Genomic DNA, 20,452 nt, shown 5'->3' with positions numbered 1-20,452 from the left:
TTTCATAAAATTAGGAAGAACTTGAACTTCCTTGAATTGCAGAGCCTTTCCTCTTGAACTTACTAAAAGAAACAGATCCAATCCTATGCATGTCTGCTACAATCCAATCATGTTTACTCCTGGGTAAGCTTTTCAGAATTTCAGGATAAATGAAAGGAATGATAAATTTTGGGTGATCTTTTAAATAAACTTTTGGTTGTTTTCTTTTGTGTTTTTTTTAAAAAAATATTTGGCTGGAAACAACTTCCCCTCCTTTTACAACTAAATAATCTCATTTGTATAATATGCTTAACTAAATCAAGATAGCTCAGGGGTGTCAAACTCGTGACCCATGGACCGGATGTGTCACATGCTAGCCACGCCTACCCCCATTTTAGCGAAGGGGGAAAAAGTCGTGATACATCATGTGATGACAACGTGACACCGCAAGTTTGACACCCCTGAGATAGCCTGTCAGGAAAATACTGCAATCCACTTGATTATAATCATAGGAGTTGTAAGTTAAAACAACCCTGTAATTGTTTGGGGCTAGACTTAGTTCCCCAAATCAACCTGAGCTAGGATGAAAGAATGATCAGAGATTAAAAGTCCTTCTAACATCAAAGATAGAGAAATTATGCCAATTTGATCTAGTGGAGACTGTGAATTGAAGTTCCTGTCTTAGCCATGAAAGCCAGCTGGGTGGTTTTGGGCTGGTCACTCTCTCAGCCCAACTCATCTCACAGGGTGGTTGTTGTAGGGAAAATAGGAGAAAGGTATGTTGTATATGTTCGCCACCTTATTTGTAAAAAGAATACAGGCAGGAAACATATAAACAAACAAACAAATATTATAGAGAGATCCCACTAAAAATAACTTCTCTAAGCATCTTTAATCTTTCTCCTTCAGTTACAGTTCTGGGTAATCTTCCTGCTGAACATGCTGTGATGGTATTGTATATAAGAAACCCGCCTCACTTTTTTTTTTCTTGTCCAAGGTCAAAAAAGGAAAATACAGCAGGTAATAGTCTCATGGACTATCTTGTAGTGTCTGTTCCCTGATTGATCATTACAATTTATGCACTGCTGACACGTAAGGAGGAATAGTGGCTTATTCAATTGACCATTTTGTGAGAATGTGGCATGGAAGGGATACTCTGTCCTATGTGAACGTTCAGAGAGCTGAAGATACATTTCTCAATGTTGTCATAATATTTCAGAATTTACCCACAATATTAATTTTGGATTTGGGGTTAGTTAATGAGTGCTGCTAAGTTAATTTCTGCATTACTTTTGATACTGGGAATTGCATGGATAGGAGTAAAGAATTGGAGACAGAGAGAAAGGGGAATGTTGAATCACTGCTTCCATCCATAAATAATCCGTTGGTGTGGTCAGGGCTGATAAGGATTAAATCTTTGAGAACTTCCTTGCACTTACAGTATATGGTACTTTTTACCTTGGAATCCTAATGCATGCAACAGTAAAACTACAATTTATTATATGCTTATCTTATCCATAATTCTTAAAGAGGTTGCTTAACTATTATGTGAGGCAGTTGCTTGTGTTTTTGGTAGGTCTCAATAAACAGAAGAACCGGGGAGATAATGAAGGGGAGATAATGAACACATGTGCAGTTTTATAAACCAGAACCTCAGGCATAACTGTTTGAGCCACTGTACTGCTGCCTTGAAGGGCATACAAAAAAAAAAAAAAAGCAAGAAGTAATGTTTTTAAACCACAATAAAATGAACTGTAATTATTTTTAATATAATTCTAGAGGATCCTTTAAGTATTGATTTGCTTGCTGAGAAATATCTCAATAGAAGTTTTTATTGGGGTCTCAATGCAGTATTTTTTTAATTGAAGGTGTTTTTGTTACCCAACCAAAGTTTCTTTTGGAAGATGGTAATTGTATAAATTTGTTTAATTAATTACTCACAGACATATTCTAGATCTTTCTCAGAGTAATGACCAGTGTGAAGACATGTGTGAGGCCTGTTGCTTTTGTTTTTCTATCAACTACTAGGAATTATGTTTTCTCTATGGATTCATGTATTAAATAGCCTCACTGAGCTTGCAGAAACCACAACACATGACTAAATTTTCCTAAAGAAGACTTTTGCTCAATTAAATCTATGTTGAATTTTATAAGTGGTTTGCATTTTCTTGGCTCAGAGTAATAGAATGATAAAATTAGAACACTGTAATTACCTTGTTGTTGTTGTTTTAAAAATCACTCTTTGGAGAGTTTAAATGGAGAAATTAAATGGAGAATGAATAATTTTAATGAAATTAAATGGAGATTAAGTGGAAAGATTAAAATACAAGGTTACTTAATGTACTATTTTTATATGGACTAACATTATTATGCTATTTTTGGTAATGTTGCTAATAAATACATATTTTATTTTCTAATGAAAAATGCCTTCCGTTATTTTAAAGCATTTTATTTTAAATTCCTGATCATTGATTGTATGGTTATTTTGTACTAAGTTAAAATGGAATGTGTGTATCTACATAGAATCATAAGCTCTAATACTTTGAGGCAAGATGTTATTTTGACAGACATATGTTCATCATGTACATTAGGTGACAGTAAACAAGATGAGAATATTGACATCTATATATAGTACTGTAGACAGGTGAAAATACTTGATTTGCATTGCATGATTCATCGCTTCCATTAGTTATTGCCGTAGTGGATCCCTTCTAGTCATTCTAATAATTCTTTGTGCTTGTGTTAGCAAAAACAGAGAAAGCTGCAACCCCAAATTCTTAAAGGACTTACTGATATTTTAGAAAAAAAAGGATTCTGTTATTGCAACCAAGACAAGGTCTAGATTATAGTATTTTTTGTGCATCAGATGAATCACTGCTCCTTCAAAATGCAATTGCTGCTCAGGAGGAACATGTAATTAATAGAGTGTAAGAGTAGCTGGGCTAAAATAGAAGTACAAGGCACATTCCACTATATAACATTATAAATGCAGGGAAAATGTAGGACGTGTTAGAAAACTTAAGGAATGTTGATAAACTAGAGTATTACATTTGTGACCTCCAAATGCTGCCACGTGCTTTTTAAAAAGCCTATTAAGTATTTGTGAGCATGGAGATGTGCATAGAAACAAAGTTTTCAAAGTATGTGACTGTTCATTTTTACTTCGCTGTACATGCCTATTGGAAATAAATGTCATGCCAAGGCCATCTTTTCTTCCTGAAGAGGTAAGATTATAGCACTATTTTTTCTTTTAGAAAAAACCCTTTGCAGGCAATGATAATGCTAGGTGCAGAGATTTCTTTGCTTTTTTGAGATACTGTCCTAGCTACACTCTCCAGTTGCTTTTTCTTACCCAGTACTTTCAGACAGAATGGATGCATTCAAGTTCCCCTCAATTAAACATTGTCAGCTTGTGGGATCCAGAAAGTGTGTCTTTTCTGTGGTACCGCCACCCTTTGGAACATAATCCACCCCCCCCCCTACCCTTGGATGTACATGGCCACTACTGCTGGGATTCTAGAAAGCCCTTAAAACATGGCTCTGTTCCCAGGCCTAGCATTAATGTGTTTGGTAATGTATATGTGGAGTCTTGTCATATTGATACTATTTATTGTTCTGGTTGTTTTAGTCTGGGCTGCCTTTTTATGTATGTTTCAACTGTTTAAATTGTTTCACAAACTTAACTCTCCAACTGCTTTTTGTATTTTGCAAGCCACCCATATTTTAATGGAATGGGTGGTCATAACTCATGTAAGAAATGCAATTGAATTGAATCCTATGAAGGTGGGTTCAGTTATTGTCTATTGGTGTATTTCCATTTTAATTGTTACATTTATTTTTATTCAAGGTCAGAGACACATAGAGCAAATTCCAAATGATAGAATAAAGCTCCCTCTGAGCATCTTTCAGTTCTTTATTGATCTGGAGTTGTTCAGCCTTATCATCACTCCAAATGAAAGTTTTTTTTTTCATTTCTAAAATGCATCCCACACTGCCTAATGGGAGGATGTGCAGCAGAAAATCTGTAGTCGTAGTTGAAATGTTTTTCAGAATGCTCTTGTACTGATTTTTAAAATAAGAATTTAGTAAGAAAGTTCCATGGAATTCTTCAGTACATGGATTGAAAACTGTTGATGATATAATATTGCATATGCAGTAGAATTCCATGGAATTCAATTTCAAGCATATACTTCATGCCTTATAGAAGAGAAATTTAGTTTTACTCAAGACTTGTTGCCTCTGTGCAGAGCAGAATGGAAATCTGAATGGAGGCACAATGTCCTTAATATTGGATATGGTCCCCTATAATTGATCTCTACATATATAATACAATCAGGTAAACAAAGGTAGAATTAATATTTATAGCTGTCTTTGCAATGTCTTCATCCTTTAAGGTATTTCTGCTACATTGCAAGATGTGTCAACTGTCCCAACTTGGTTAGAAAAGAAAGACTCTTGGGTCCATTGTTAATGAAACTATACTTTACTTAAGCCAAGTGGTTACAGAAGAAGCAATGCTGGATCTAAGATTTTCACGCCCAAAGCATATAGTTAACTTTTACCTTGTTCTCACCTTCCCCCCTGATTATCAACAGGTGTCCAATTGAGTGTTAACAATTTCTTTAGGTAACAGTTCCTGTCTTCGCGGGCTGGATGATTCTGCATTCTACAGTGTGACCTTGGAACGGTCGGTGGCTCTCACGGGATGGCACATGCATCGTTTCGATTCCTCTCATGCTACCCTCCCCCTTATCCCACCCCACAGCTTTCTCCTCCCCTTTGAGTATGGCAGGCTGACAGCAGGCAATGCATGGCGTAGCAGGATGGCAGTCCTGACAAGATCAGAGAAAGGACGTATAGTTTTTTCTGTGGCCAAGATATAATTATTTGGTGCAACCTAGTTGCATTTATTGGACAAGGATTTTGCTCAATCCATTTTGGCCAGTTTTTAAATACTTAGTTTCTCTTTTTCATTGTGAGATTAACATTTTTGTTAAAATTTAGTTTTGTACTAAGGAAACTGTCTAGGACAGTTGGCCAAAACATTGAGCTGAATAGCTATAGCTCCATAGTAGCGTACATATATAGTGCACAAATGTCACACATTCCATTCAGAGCACCTTCATTGCTGGCTCTTGGAAAGCTGTTGCCACACTTGATATAGGAAACTGGTCTGATTGCTATTATAAGACAGCCTATATTTGATGTAGAGCATCCTCTTTCATCATGCTTCTCCGAGGTAGATACTGAATCCATTTTATGGATTATTACCAGTTTTTAGATAATTTTTGTTTTAAAAATGATGTTTTGTTGTAAATAAACAAGATACATTTTAATTTTTATTTTAATAATTTTAATAATTGATTATGTGCCTTCAAGTTGTTATCAATCCTTATTCACCAGATAGAAACACTTTCTCCATCACAATTTGTCCTTAACTTGATCTTTCAGTTCTTCCAACAGTGCATTGCAATTGAGTCCATCCATCTTGCTCTGGTCACCCTCTTCTCTTTGCTTCCACCTTTTCCAGCATTAGAGCCTTCTCCAGAAATCATTTTAATAAACCCTATATGAAATAGATGTTGACTGATCTTTCAATTTACATACAGATTCAATAAACTTGAATAAAACAAAGCTCAGTAGATTTATAAACATACAGTATTTAATAACTGTATGAGTTCCCACTCGAAACAAAAAAAAGCAAAAGCTGTTAATGCAAGTTTCAATATTTATATTATTTACCGTGTAAGTTTTAAATTGAAACAGGTTGAAAAAATAGAACATTAGGAACTTTGGAAACATGATAGAGTCGATCAAGCTATATAAAAAGAAGAAATCAGGGAAAAGCTGTGGTTCTAGAAGACAACAGAAAGCTTAAGCAGAATAATAAATATATTTAAATGGTACACCTGAAATTGGATCATGTGGTGGAGGCAAGGGAAAGCAATTGTTAATGGGGAGGAATCTGTACTTAGTTATTACACTCTTTCTCCTTCTCCTCGTCCTTTGAAAAATAATACTAAATGCTTAGTAAGGCCTAAGAAATAGCAAGCTGGAAGCATGGAAAAAGATTATAGTGTTGCTCTTTAAAAAATATTTTTCAAAGCAGCTGGATATAATCTCTTATCTTTAGCAAAACAAGGGCAACATTGTTTCTGTCTCCCTGTCCAATATACAGACATAGACCACAACACACACATACACACACACACACACACACACACACATACTCACAACCCATCTTTCTTCAGCAATTAGATTAGAAAACCAAATTCAAAATGAATGCTGCTCTTCCATGCTACTATGTCTGTTCTGCTGCCTTGCTAGAGGAACATAAGTAATAGGCCTGTCTGCTTCTTTCCCACTGTATAGATTTTCATGGCATCTTTCCTGCCACTTTCCTCAGTGTAGCTTCTGTGTCTTGTTTCCTAGGCTGTCAGGAGGGCAATTAAATGGGCCACCCAAGCAATTCAGTCTTTCTGAACAAACTGCTCACTGGCAGTTTTGATCTGAATAACTATTGCTTTTGTGAGGTCAGTGACAAGATACTACAGATGTGACCAAACAATCAGGACTGGGAGATTGTGACCTGTGCCTAGAGTTATTCCTGCAGTTTAGCTAAAAGGTCTGTGAAAGAGATTCTGCCCCATTTGTGGCTTGACCACAACTTTAGGAGGCTGTATTGCTCCTGGCAGTAATGCGTTTTAGCATTTACTTGAAGCTTTCTGCATTAGAGAGTTCTCTGTCAGCTACTGTTACCTAGGAGGGCAGGTTATATAATTTTCAAATACTGTATTTTATCATTCTCAGTTAAGATTAATTGAAAGCAGCAGATAGACATCAAGGTAGAATCAAATACAAAATCTAAGCCTAAAAAAAGAACTAAATATTTTCAGCTAGAGGGTCTGTAGAGGGATTCAGAATTTAGAATAAAATAACTACAGTATATGTTCTTTTTGGCTTTAAGGAATGATTGTTCTAATTTCTTACTAAAAAAAGGGTTTGTAATCTTAGCGCAAATAAAGTTATATATAAGTAGAAATGTGATACTTTTTTCATATTAACACAACTAAAGAAAATAATAGGGAAAGATAGAAGCATATGCCAGAGGTTTATTTTTAAGTATATTTTCATAGTTGAAAAAAGAAAAGAGGGGACAATTTTATGAAACTCAAGATCATTTTAATAATGCTGTCAATGTTAAATATGACATATTATAGATTCACATGCTATATCAAACATGTCAAAGCATAGTATAAGCTAAGTAAAACCATTAAAGGCTAGTGATAAATTTGCACATAAATTAGCAAAAATATAAATAGAAAATAAGGAAGGTATTGCCACACTGCCACTAATAAGAAACAAATTGTGGGGAAAAAATTATCATTGTACATCACAGAAGGGGGGAAAATACAGGTGAAATGTCCAGATTATTAATTTCTGCAATTGGTAGTATGCTCCATAATGTTGTTTATATTCCCTCTTATATGCTGATCTATGATCGTTAGAAAGATTTGGTTGATTGATATATCCTCTTAAGGCCCAGACAGTGATCGTTAAATTTTCAGAGGCATTTTGATTTAGTAGTACTAGTAGAATTCATATTATTTAATAGCTGACCGTTACAGTGTTACATGCTATTTGGAAAACCCCTTTGACAGAAATATTAAATAAAATACCTATACAAAGAATAACTAGAAATCAGATTTGCTACTCTGAGAGTTGTAGTAGTGCTCACAGTGGGAGTGACAAATCAGTTTGTAAATTACAGAACTCCTATTGAATGCTCTCAAACTGAATTAAAAGCTGCTTATCTATGTAAAATTTAGTGTGGTTTGATCAGTCCTTGAGGTTAAATAAATTTTAAATTAAATACAGTGCATTATATATTGTATTTCAAATATGTTATCAATAGTTATCCAATGAATACTCTAACCTTCCATTCTATTTTATGGAAAAATATTTATCTAGCTTCATTGCAGTTTTAAGTGTGAACTCCACTCTTCTTTCCTCCTCCCACTTGATCATGAGAAGGAATCAAGCAGATTTCAGTTTACTTTTCATACATGATTGGTTTGCCTTATGTGAGAAATGGAAAAGTGATGAAAATAAAATCTAGATTGCAAAATAATTTAGCAAAATAATTCAGGAATTTGTTATTATTTTGTATAGAAGTTGACAAAAATTTCTTTTAAATCTAATGTGGGTAGATTTCAGAAAGGGAAACTGCACTTGAAGATGGAAACTGAAAACAGATGCAAAGTAAATTATGGAGATTTTTAGAATTTTTGGCCAAAGAAATAGATTAGGCTGACACTCAACAAAAATCTAATCTCAACCTCACCCCACCATGAAAGCTAACATTTGGAAGAGACTTTCTTTATTTTAAGAGAACCATATATTTTTTTGAGCACCATAAAATGATTTTGTTAGCTAGATAGTCTCCAAATACCGGTAAATGTATGCATGTCATACAGCAAGGATCCCAAAGACTGGTTCTCAAGGACTCCTTAAGCTCATTTGAAGGGTTTGAGCCAGCTTGTAGCAATCTTGAAAACACACTATCCTGACATAACTGCTTGGAAATTTCCATCTAGAGTTTGCCATGTTTTATGGAAGGAAACCATAAACTAACTCCTGGAATGCATGGAATTAGTTTCATGCTTCTTTGGATACTAGCTTTAGACTGCAAGTAAGTAACAATGCATTCCTCAGTGTGTTTATTCAGAAGTAAGTAGCCCTGAATTTAATAAAATTTAGTTTCTGGCGTATGCATGCAGAAAGACAAACTTTGCAACTATTTTTTTTTTCTCCTAGCAAATGCAGTACCCAGCGAAAGGCAACTGAGCAGCATAATAAAATCTTACATTCATAAGAGAATTTAATTCAAGTTGCAAACCAATAGGTTTTAATTGTTCAAGCATTAGCTAGAAAATATATTGCTTTCCTCTTTTTTTAATTTAAAATATATTTTTGTTTATATTGTTTGTTAAATTGGATTAAATCAATTTGCCCTTCGACACTCCTCTGCTGTATACAAAAATAATTGGCCCTTGAAAATGCAATACATGGTAATCTAAACGCATGATCGGTCTGGAAAAATTTCACCAGTTTGGTATTTATTTCAATAGAGGATGGTAAGAATAAATTGTAAGCTTTCATATTTTCTTATTTTCAGGAAACGGAGGACCATGTCGCATTCCTGATAACCGTTCCTACTGCTCTGGCAATTTTCTTTGCCATATTTATCCTTGCCTGCATAGAACCACTATTCAAAAAGTTCCTACGTGTTTTTTCTGTGGTTGTCTGGGTATGCCTTGTTGCCATGGGATATCTCTTCATGTGGTTTGGAGGAATAATCTGTCCATGGGACCAGGTAGGCTTTGATTTTTTTTTTTAATGCAAAACATTTCTATCGGTTTGAAGGAATACTTGATTTTATTAGAACGTAGACAACCCATGATCCATTGGGAGTTCCTTTCAGAGATATTTCCTTATCAGATTATTCAATGTCTTCAACAATGAAAGAGCGTCTAATGTACTGACCTCACTGAAAAAGTTAAGATACATTCAAATATGTATCTTAACTATATAGCATTAAAACTCTTATCATGACCTTCAACTGGGTGAAATGGTGCATGATAGGGTAACATTTTTTTAATCTCAAGTGGGCTAATTTACAGAGTGCATGCATAATCTGGGACCTATTATTCCTGAGAAAATGTATTTTGTGAAGGTTGCGTCTGCTTCAGTGTTATTGGCTGCTGCTTAGTCTGTGATCTTCCTTTTCAACATTCTGTGACAGTTTCCCAGCCAATCATACAATCCCTTTTTCCTTCTCACACCAAACAACAGCCACTTACCTGCCTACTAGAAAGAGAAAGGGGAAAGAAGGAAGGAAGGGAAGAACAGGGAAGACAAAATCCCCATCACCTTTCCAGCCCATGCCGCTTCCTTACATCCTCCTCCAACCTGTGCCACCATGCTGCATGTCTTCCCTGATCCTTGCAGCATGCCATGCACCATCGCTGATTGTTGTGGCATCTCTCATTCATTCCTATGACCTCTATTCATTTTCTTGCACCACTCCCTATGTGCCCTAATTGACTCACATAGCACCTTTTACATATCCCATAGCCCACATACCCTTCTTGACCCATGCCACTTTTCCTGTTCACTATTCAACCTGCACAGCACCTTTTGTGCCCTCCCAAGCACACTTTTCAACATACACTGCCCACCAACATACTCCCAGGAAGTGTGGCATCTCTGATACACACCCATACCCAACCCATAGAACCTCTCGTGCATCTCTGGGTACCATTGCTTACACACATCTCCACCCACCCCCTCATTCTCTTCTTTACCTGGTAGCAACAACATATATGCTTGCTGGCCTTGGGCCTTGTAACTTTCTGCTGGGTTCTCCATTGATTTTCTTCCAGGGAGGGAGGGAGGGAGGGAGGGAGGGAGGAAGGAAGGAAGGAAGGAAGGAAGGAAGGAAGGAAGGAAGGAAGGAAGGAAGGAAGGAAGGAAGGATTCCACAAGAAAACTCAATGAGGAAGTTGGCAAGAAGTTGGAAGTCACTCCTACTTCCACTGATTTTTTGCTTATCCATGGTCATTCTATTTCTCTGTTTAGGTAAGAAAATATCTCTGAAACAATGACCGAATAAGGCACCTGTATCTAGTATACTACTAAAACTCTTCTTCCCATAACCTTTAACTTGGTGAAACAGTGCATTATAGGGCAACATTTTTTGACCAAAGTGCCTCATATGGTCTAACTTACCATATGTGTCCAAAATCTGGAACACATGACTGCCAAATTCAAATTTAGCAAATTTTATAAAACATGTTATGACATAAAAATTGCCATAAAATAGTTTATGACATAATACAAAATGTAATAAAACATTTTCTGTACTGATATTGATACGTTACACAGTTCAACATGTTTTTTTTTCCAAGGCAGATATACCTCTCTGAATATATCCCATCTTTTCCAATGAAGGCATTACATAGAGGTTCTTTACAACATGTTCTGCATTATGACATAAACTGTTTTATGATAATGTTTATGTCATAACATGACATTTGAGGCAATTTTGTTCAAAATTTATGCCTAGGATGCACTGTTTTGCCCAGTTAAAGGTTTTGAAAATTAGAGTTTTAGCTGTTACATAGGTGTAGATGTTGGGGGAGGAGTGGATTGAGAAAGTTAACAAGTTAAGACTCCTCATGACTGAATAGAAAAACTTCCATTGTCAAGAGGTGAAAACAGTCAGTATTTTTGCTGAATGATAGAAATGTCAAGTTAAGGATGTAGTTTTATTTTTTATTTTATTTTATATTGGATTTCTATACCGCCCTTCTCCCTAAGGACTCAGGGTGGTGTACAGCCAGATTAAAAAACATGCAGAACAAATATTAAAAACAATTAAAAGATATATAAATTTGGCCCAATTAAAACTCATTTACCAATTAAAAACGTTTAAAACATTTAAAAACAGTTAAAAATTTCATCTTAAGCCAGCCCGGCTTGTTTAAATAAATGGGTTTTAAGGGCGCGACGGAAGGCACTGAGGTCTTGGATTCTCCTTATCTCTGGGGGGAGCTGATTCCAGAGGGTAGGTGCCCCCACAGAGAAGGCTCTCCCCCTGGGGGTCACCAGCCTACATTGTCTGGCTGATGGCCAGTTTGAAGTGTAATAGCTTTTCTTTCGGATCAGCTGATTAAGTAATAAGGTCATTCCATATTCAGGAAAATCAGCTGCCTATGATACATACAAAAAACTGTTTATTTTTTTTGTGCCCTTTTTATCTCAAGTAGGTTAAATTTAGAAAATCTGAAAAAAGAGAAGTGGATTTACTTGAATTATTATTTTTAATTTAAATAAATAACGTGACATGATTTTAAGAACAATTTTAAAAACACATATGGCCTCAAATTGCAAAAGAATTACATAAAAATCTTCAGTGGAGAAAACAGTCCTAGAAATTTAGAATGGGAATCTTTCCTTTACCCTTCTCTTAGAATACTATGTCTTAAAGTAGCCACAAGAAAGATTATAGGATTGGACTAAAATTAAGGCAATAGCTTGTAGCTCTTTCCCGCACCTGCTCATCTATTCCTCAAGTGCTTGAGAAGTAGCTAGAGGACTGCAGTGAATGACACGCAGGTGAAATTGTGGCACCAGAGGCTGAGAGGAAAGAAATTTAACACTATTACACTTCCCTAAATCTTGATCAAACCCATCATAAACTACACCATATCTAGGGAGACTAAACTTTAAATGACGAAGTGTTATGTGACAGAGACAGAAAGAAACAATTGTACCTTTCATGTTGGGCATCTGAAGATACTATTGAAAGCAGTGCTCAAATCAAAGTATGATTTAACTTGTCCTGTGGCATATATAGCAAAATAACTTCGGAGGAAGCAGCATTTTTTGAATTCAATAGAATGTTTGAAAAGGGCTTTTAAGCAACCACCAAATAATTTGTTGCCATCAGCAGGAATCTGCTGCTGCCAGCCAGGCAGTAAGGACTGTCTGTCTCTTGCTTCATTTCAGTGACTCATTAGAATGAACATGCATTAGTGGATTAAAAATGAAATGCATCCAGTTTTAAAGAATTGAAGTGAAACTCTCAGAAAGGTCCAGAGTGAGGAAATGTCTTATTTTGACCAGTGTTAATACAGAAGTTCTGAGGTTGATTAATGACATTGCCAAGACTTTCACCCAACTCAGATATCATATATTTTATGTACAGATATTAAAGAAATCAAATACATTGCCTTTTAGATTTTGTGACTAGTCCCACAAAATAATTACCCTTTTCTTAATTTTCTTTACTTTTTTGCCTTTCATTGTAGCTCTGTAGCAGCTTTAGAGTTATACAGGATATATTGAATTTTTTTGAATTCAAATGCAAGACACAAAACTAGAAATGTGATGGATAGAAATACCCCGCAACCTATTTTAAAACGTCTTCAGAGTGGCTTATCTGGCATCTACCCCATTTCTCAATGACACCAAGCAAAGGTTTTTTTAAATTATTCAGATGTTGAATTTATTATTGCCAATTAACTGTTGCTTGTATTAATTATCTTGAGTATTTTTTATTGCTAGAACGTTATTATATGGTCTTGGCTTTCTACTAAGCCATGCAGGATTGTTGGGCTTCAAACTGTGTATGTCTGTGTCCAAAATTTGCCATGGTAGAAAGATGGACTTCAAAAGTCTCATGAAGAAGAAGGAAACAAACCACTAAATATATTATATTTCATTTTCCATGTGCTTCAATTCCAAATCAATAATATTTTAATGACCAGTTCATGGAACATGTTATATTAGAATCTTTCAGCCCTGCATCTGTAAAGTGAATTTATTTGTATAGAAGAGCATTCAGTAATCAGCACTTCTGTCTGAAATGGTATAGCCCAGAAATAAATTAATCACCTTAGACTGAGCTAGGTCTAAGTATAAGCTGTAGCATTTTTTTTAAAAATGTCTCTAATATGTAATTTATTTTCCTCTGGATTAATTAAATGCAGTTGCTAGCAGTTTTAGCCCTTAAAATAGTAATCCTATTTGTTTTGATTGGTGAAAAAAGAATGCTTTAGTACGCTCTGTGTGTGTGTGTGTGTGTGTTTGTGTGTGTGTGTGTGTGTGTGTGTGTGTGTGTGTGTGTGTGAGAGAGAGAGAGAGAGAGAGAGAGAGAGAGAGAGAGAGAGAGAGAGAGAGAGAGAGAGAGAGATTTGTATATATACAATAGGAGAGGAAGGGCTAAACTCTTCCTTAATGGTGTTTATTTGTTTGTTGATTCAGGTTGAAAAAATTGTCATGCAGTGTTTTGAATCTTATCAGCAATAATGATAGATGTGAATAATAGTGGGTTTCTGTATGGCTAGGATTCCCCACTGGTGATCATGGGTTTTACTCAATCACTACATTTGATGCTTGTTAGATTTCTGGATTTTTTTTTTATTTTTCTCTTTAAAAAGAAAATTGACTGAGAAATACATTTCTTGCAAAGTGAAATGCTAGCACCGAATGCCATCTCTGTTTCTAAAAATGTCAATGACCCCCACATATTCAGCAAATGAGAATAGTGAGTTGTTATAGTGCATACTTCATTTTGAAGCAGAACAAAATAAGTTAAGATGGAAAGGAGGGCAGTAGAAGTAATACTGACAGAGGCAGACAAGCTTTGTCTAGACTTTTTGCATTTTAGTTGTCTGCGTGTATAGGTAGTGTGTGGGTAGAAATTTTTCCTATGCGTATGGATTATTCTGAATATCACAACTTTGACTTCAGTGCAGCATGTCTGGAGGAAGAATTGGATTCCAAAGAATAGTTTGTTTTTTGGAATTCATCCAGCTTCAGCCTCATTCTTAGCCAATCTACTTTTGTTCAGCTTCATCAGTTCATTCTTATGACTGACCATTCCAGCTGTGGCAGGGATTGGGTGAGCGGGCAAAATCCCCAATCTCAGAGCAGTTTACTGTGAGAATGTTGAAAGATGTTCCATATCCAATAGTGTTTATTAGTCCCAAAGTCTGGATTTTTCATATCTAAGAGGTTGAAGATTCATCATCACCTGTGTGAAAAGTGTTAAGATACCCAATGGAAATCTTCTTGTTTGTTTGGATTCTCTGATAAGAAGTGAAGAAAACTATAGATTTCTCATCCTTCCTTGTGTCTTTATTGTCAGATGATCCTAGAAGTGCTCTATGACTAGTCAGAGCCCAAGCATCAAATACGCAGTACAGGTTTACCAGATGCTGGTTTTGTGTTTTCAACTCAGGGTCTCTTTTTCTTACTTCCCCCTTTTTAATTTTTCTTCTTCAGCATTATTTATCATAGCCATCTTATTGTGTTACTATGGAATAGTGACAAAACTACTGATTTGTATGTCACAGATCCCTAGGAAAATGTAGGACACCTTAAATTTAAAAATTCATAGTGAAGCAACAATAGACATACCATGTATCAGTCCATATAAGCCCAGCTACAGATAAGACAACCCTTGAATTTTTTAAATGTGCTACCTGTGAATATGCTGACCTGAAATTTCATGGTATTTTGATTAAATATTCAAGGGATGGATTTTTTGGCAAGTATATATGGGATATGTAGGTATTTTTAAAAAGTATTACCATGTAAACTTGTGGACTAGCTTATCTATGGATAAGCTGAATCCAATTTGGGGGGGGTTACAGTATTTTGGCATCTAAAATTCTTGGCTTATCTGTAAATATATAGGGTAAAACTATTATAGTAAAAATAGTTTTATATTTTATTTAAAAATGGTCAATTGATGTTTCCCAAGCAGAATTTTTTAACAATTACATGGATCCCATTTTGACTCATCAGTTCCTACTTTGAATTGAGAACCAAAGTGAGAACTCATGGAAATTGGCAAGGTTAAGGGTATATGTGTGCCGTGCTAAATTTTTTGTTTTCTGTTTGTTCGTTCTTACTTAAAATTACAAACACTTTTTTTTTAACCCAAAATGCAATTTTGGTCCATTTTCTGAATTGTATTGAACTTTGCAGATGGCAAATTCCAAAAATGTATGGTTGGTTATATAGCCTTACTTTCCAAGATGAGATAACCATATAAATGATGAGAGCTGTATTATAATTATACACAGTTATAATTGTGTATCAAATTGTAACATTGGAGATCGTACTGTGAATTTCAAGCTACTTAAATAAATAGTGCTCACTACTACAAACCAATGTTTAAACAGCCATGTAAAGCACCCCTCAGGATTTTGATATTTGATAAAACAAAGCTAGATTCTTTTATGAAGTGTGGATTTTTAAAAAAAATTACTGGTAGACCTCAATTTATGACCACAATTGAGTCCAAAATTTATGTTGTTAAGTGAGACATTTGCTATGAGCTTTGTCCCATTTTTTGACACAGTTGTTGTTAAGTGAATCACTGCAGTTGATAAGTCAGTAACCTGATTGTTAAATGAATCTGGCTTCCCCATTGACTTTGCTTGTCAGAAGGTTGCAAAAGGTAATCAAACGACCTTGGAACACAGCAATGGTCATACGTATGAACCAGTTGCCAAGCATCTGAAATTTTATCCCATGATCATGGGAATGCTACAATGGTCGTAACTGTGAAAAACAGTCATAAGTTACTTTTTTCATTGCCATTGTAACTTTGAATGGTCACTAAATGAACTATTGTAAATCAAAGACTATCTGTAGTAAATAAGGTTACTTTCACCTAAGACTCTTCATTCTTACAGCTGGGGGGGGATGGGTATTATTTTTTAAAGGTTGACCTTTAAGGCCTATAGGGGTGTGAGTGTTACAGCACCAGCCTTGGAGCCTAATGATCAGCCTATATTTTGGAGAAGTTCAGTTATCCTTTAAGGCAGATGTGGGGATTGATGGCCCCTGTATGACTTGTGGACTTCTACATGGCTGGCTCAGGAATTCTGGGAGTTGAAGTTCATAAGTCATAAAAGGGCTGTCATTCCCCACCCCTGCTTTAAGGAGTGAAAAGGGGGACTGAAGCTTCTTCAGAGTTTTAGGAGTCAATTTTATCAGAATGAACAAATGGGAAAATATCAGAGATGTGCAGATATATCACTAAGGATTTTGTTCTTTCAAAGTTTATAACACACAAATGAAAATTTTTCTGCTAAGAACTAATATGGCCATATGCCTGGAATATATCAAATTATTTTTATCTGTGTCATATCTCTTGATTTGTGTATCTATGGAGATGGGAGAAGTTGGGTTAACCTGAGGAAAAGTAGCTGTGTGATGTTGGGATCATTTGCCATTCAGTGATAGAATGTTTGTCAAACAGGTCCTACAGATTAATGACTACATATTGTAGTAGTACATTAAAATGCTACAAATATAAGCATAGATTGGAATGAGCCCAAATTTCACAAAGTCTTTCTATTTATCATTGTGCCATATTTCAGAACACCTCCATGCTGTGACATACTGTAGATTGTTTTCTTATTTCCTCTTCTGCCAGTATTAGAAAGGGTGTAGAGAGAAATAGCAAAGTTTTTCAGGAATCACATAAGAAAGCTGTTTTTCCCTTTCTAATATATAAAGGCATCCCAGGTGCCAGTGGTCAATTTGTTTTTTTATATCAATGGCTACTGGATGCTTGGACATCCACTATATATACCGTAGTTAGTGCAATAAGTATGCTAGAGGTCCATCAACCAAAAACATCCCAAACAATTCAAGGCTACTTTAATTCGTTCACAGAGCTTTGTGATGTGTGAGATAGTGTGTGAAAATTAAGCCAACGATACAAAAGGTTTTCCAAATGGATGCTCTGCCTTTTATTTTAAAATCTATTATAAAATCCGTTTCACTAAAGAATCATGCAGATTAATGGAATAATGGAATTGCACAAAATATTAACTTAAAAAACTATATTAAAATTTGTACTTTATACAATTCTCAGTCCATTTGTCGAGGGCATATTGCCAGTTATGTTTCTGTCAATTTCAAGAAGCAGTTAAACAATTCACATGGCATTCTTTCTTTATCTTACCATTTTCTGATCCCTTTCCTTAAGTTTCTTTTTAGAAAAATCCTTCCCCAACTTGATGCCCTTCAGATATTAGCTAAAGTTCATGGCCATCATCTCAAAGAAACCAGGATAGACAAGGCTGCACTAGATTGTAAACTGGAAGGTTAATATTAAGAGAGCTAGTGTGGTAAAGTGGTTAAGGCATCGAGCTAAAAATCAGGAGACTGAGCTGGGTGACATTGGGCCAATACTGCCTCTCAGCTCTAGGAAGGAGGCAATGGCAAACTACTTCCAAAAAAAAAAAATGCCCAAAAAACCTTAAGGGAATAGTCCAGGCAGTCAGTTACTAGGAGTCAAAGGCTTTAAAAGAAAGTAAGGTACTTTTGTACATCTATAACCATTGTGATGTGCTTAGTATGCCTGTAAGGAATCTTAAAACACTTGTGTGATTGGATGTATAGGTATATTGGAGGTTTGAAAAAAAATCTTAAGTAATTCTTTGAAGTGTGCTTGCGTTTGTATCAGGGGTGAAATGCTCCTGGTTTGGACTGGATCACGTGATCTGGTAGCGATGGCGGCGGGTGATTCAGAGAACCGATAGCAAAAATCCCTGCTTCCCCCATGCCCAGCTGAGCCACACGATTATCAGCGGCTTTTTTTTTTTACTTTTAAAAGCATATTTTTTCTACCTCTTCAGCTGAAAAAATGCTTTTAAAAGTAAAAAAAAAGCCTCTGATGATCGCGCAGCTCAGCTGGGGTCATCAGAGGCTTTTAAAAGCATTTTTTCTACAACCTCTTCAGTGGAAGAGGTTGTAGGAAAAAAAATGCCTTTAAAAGCCTCTGACAATCCCAGCTGAGTTGCCTGATCGTCAGAGGCTTTTAAAAGCATTTTTTCCTGCAACCTCTTTAAGGTTGTAGAAAAAATGCTTTTAAAAGTTAAAAAAAAAAAGTTGGCCACGTCCACCCAGTCACATTACCCCCCCCCAAGCCATGCCCACAGAACTGGTAGTAACAAATTTTACATTTCACCCCTGGTTTATATACTATATCAAATGTTACTGCTGTTAATTTTAAAAATAATGGAATACCATAGTATTTTCTGAGATTTCAAGGTAAGATGCTATAGTTAGTCCTCAACGTACAACTGGTATTTTAATGACCATTCACAATTACAGAAGCTATGGAATAGGTGCTTTACGCCCCATCAAATACTTCTGGCTGTTGTAAACCATTGCACATCAACACACCCCAGTCACATGATTGCATTTCAAACACTTGGCAATCTGTTTGCATTTACAACCAGATCCCAAGTGCCCTGTGATTATGTGATCACCATTTGGAAAAAAAAAAAAAACATTACCAGAAAGGCAATGGGGAAGCTGACTGGGACAGTTATAATGGAGGGGATGTTGGATTTGAGGTTCATTCTCTCAGTGTGCCAAGGGATTTCTGCTCCCCTCATGCAGGGTGGGGAAATTGTCCCACATGCTAGAGGAACGGATCTCAAATTTCGCAAAAATGCTAGTGAAGTCCAGCATTCTGAGCCTTCCAGAACTTTGGCATTTGCTAGAATTCTCCCCTCCAAGTGCCAGTGTTCTGAAAGGCTAGTAATGCTGGTGTTCTTTTTCCCTTCTGTGCTAGTGCTATTGAACACCAGCATTCTGAAAGGCTCAGAATAATGGCATTCATTAATGTTTTCCTCTCTGGAGAGGAGTGGAAAAAACAATCAAATATCAGTGTACTGTGCCTTCCAGAAGCAGAGCATTCACTAGCATTTTCACCAGATTTGAAGTGTGTTCCTCCCAGGGTGGATTTGATTTAAATCAAACTGATTTAAATCACGATTTAAATCACTAGTCAGTAAGGCTTGATTTAAATCATAGTTTTCTACATAAAGACTAATTCTTGCTGGTATAACTTTAATATGCAAGTAGATGAAGATTTTTAGAATAACAACTTTTCAAATTAGTTTTTTTATCCCCAGTTTAATAGGTTAATCATTCATATTTGGACAACTTTTCTGTTGTACTTAGGAAGGAGAAAAATAATTATTACCTTAATAGTAACAATTTAAATAGATTTATTCAACTGAAACAATAACATTACAGCATATGTTATTTGCTTAAACAAACATCCATGTTTGTTAACTAATTTGGCTAAACAAAATATATATATTTTAAGAAACTTAGACTGTCAGCCTAGCCTACACATGAAAAACTTAAATACTGTCCTCTGTAGCTCACTCGTCATCTTCATCTTCTTCTTTGTTCATAATCTGGAAAAGAAAAACAAGCTTTCCTGCTTTATCGGGTCCCAAACGATTTCTCAATTTAGAATGAGTCCAAAGAAAGAGAATATTCTTTCAATGCCTGCAGAAGAAGCTACTGCTGTTAAAAGTGAAATCATTACTTGAACAGTCTCTAAATCCAAGTGCTTAAGTGACTTCCACCAGTTCACTGGTGTGACTTTCTTTAAAATATCTTCAGCAACATATATTTCTTGAACGGTTCCCCCTTAGCTTTGAAGTTTATTATAGTTGGCATTACAGATGGATGATTGCTGGATACCCATATCATAGCTAACTCCTCTTCCTCAGCACTTAAGTTTTGACCCTAATACTGGATATTGACAATATTTGCCAAAAAATGAGCTGGAGACTGTCACAGATAAATGCCTGACCTCAGATCCAGGGCTGGAGGCAGGGGGGCTGGACAAGCCAATCCCTAGGGTCCACCCTAACCCATTGACCCCTCCTTACCTTAGCCATGCCCCGGGGGTACTTAAGGTCCAGCCATGCTGTCCTGGCTCACTTCCAGAATTGTACCTGCATTGATAAGATACTATGTAAATAAAGATTGCTGAACTAAGGAGTACCTGTGTGATGGAGTTATTGGGCTCGATCCTTGAACATCATTAACAAAATGGTAGCAGAGGATGGTT

The 20,452-nt window shown here is 35.9% G+C and overlaps 1 protein-coding gene and 1 long non-coding RNA gene across 6 annotated transcripts in view; one reads left to right on the top strand and one right to left on the bottom strand.

Moving 5' to 3' along the window:
• The window catches only part of ADCY2 (adenylate cyclase 2), a 156,383-nt gene that overhangs the window by 7,953 nt on the left and 127,978 nt on the right, over window positions 1–20,452 (top strand). For 2 of the 5 annotated variants that reach the window (XM_060691099.2, XM_034411784.3), the window contains exons 1-2: window positions 6,628–6,750; window positions 9,158–9,355. Coding sequence is in view for 3 of the 5 variants with exons in the window: in XM_034411782.3 (XP_034267673.2) it covers window positions 9,158–9,355 (198 nt within the window). In the remaining 2 variants the exon portion in view is untranslated. Of the gene's footprint in view, window positions 1–6,590; window positions 6,751–9,157; window positions 9,356–20,452 lie in introns of those variants that run through there. The other 3 variants (XM_034411782.3, XM_060691098.2, XM_034411783.3) reach the window with 2 other exon arrangements.
• Window positions 5,310–6,420, bottom strand: LOC117662386 (uncharacterized). Its single transcript, XR_004590371.3, has 2 exons — window positions 6,214–6,420; window positions 5,310–5,545 (listed from the first exon to the last, which is right to left on the bottom strand). It is a non-coding gene; the product is annotated as an uncharacterized LOC117662386 (long non-coding RNA).

The sequence above is a fragment of the Pantherophis guttatus genome, chromosome 3 (assembly GCF_059756535.1).
Source record: "Pantherophis guttatus breed Tessera chromosome 3, ASM5975653v1, whole genome shotgun sequence".
Lineage (NCBI taxonomy): Eukaryota > Metazoa > Chordata > Lepidosauria > Squamata > Colubridae > Pantherophis > Pantherophis guttatus.
Note: the sequence above shows the minus strand (reverse complement) of the source record. Positions and strands in the feature narration are given on the sequence as shown.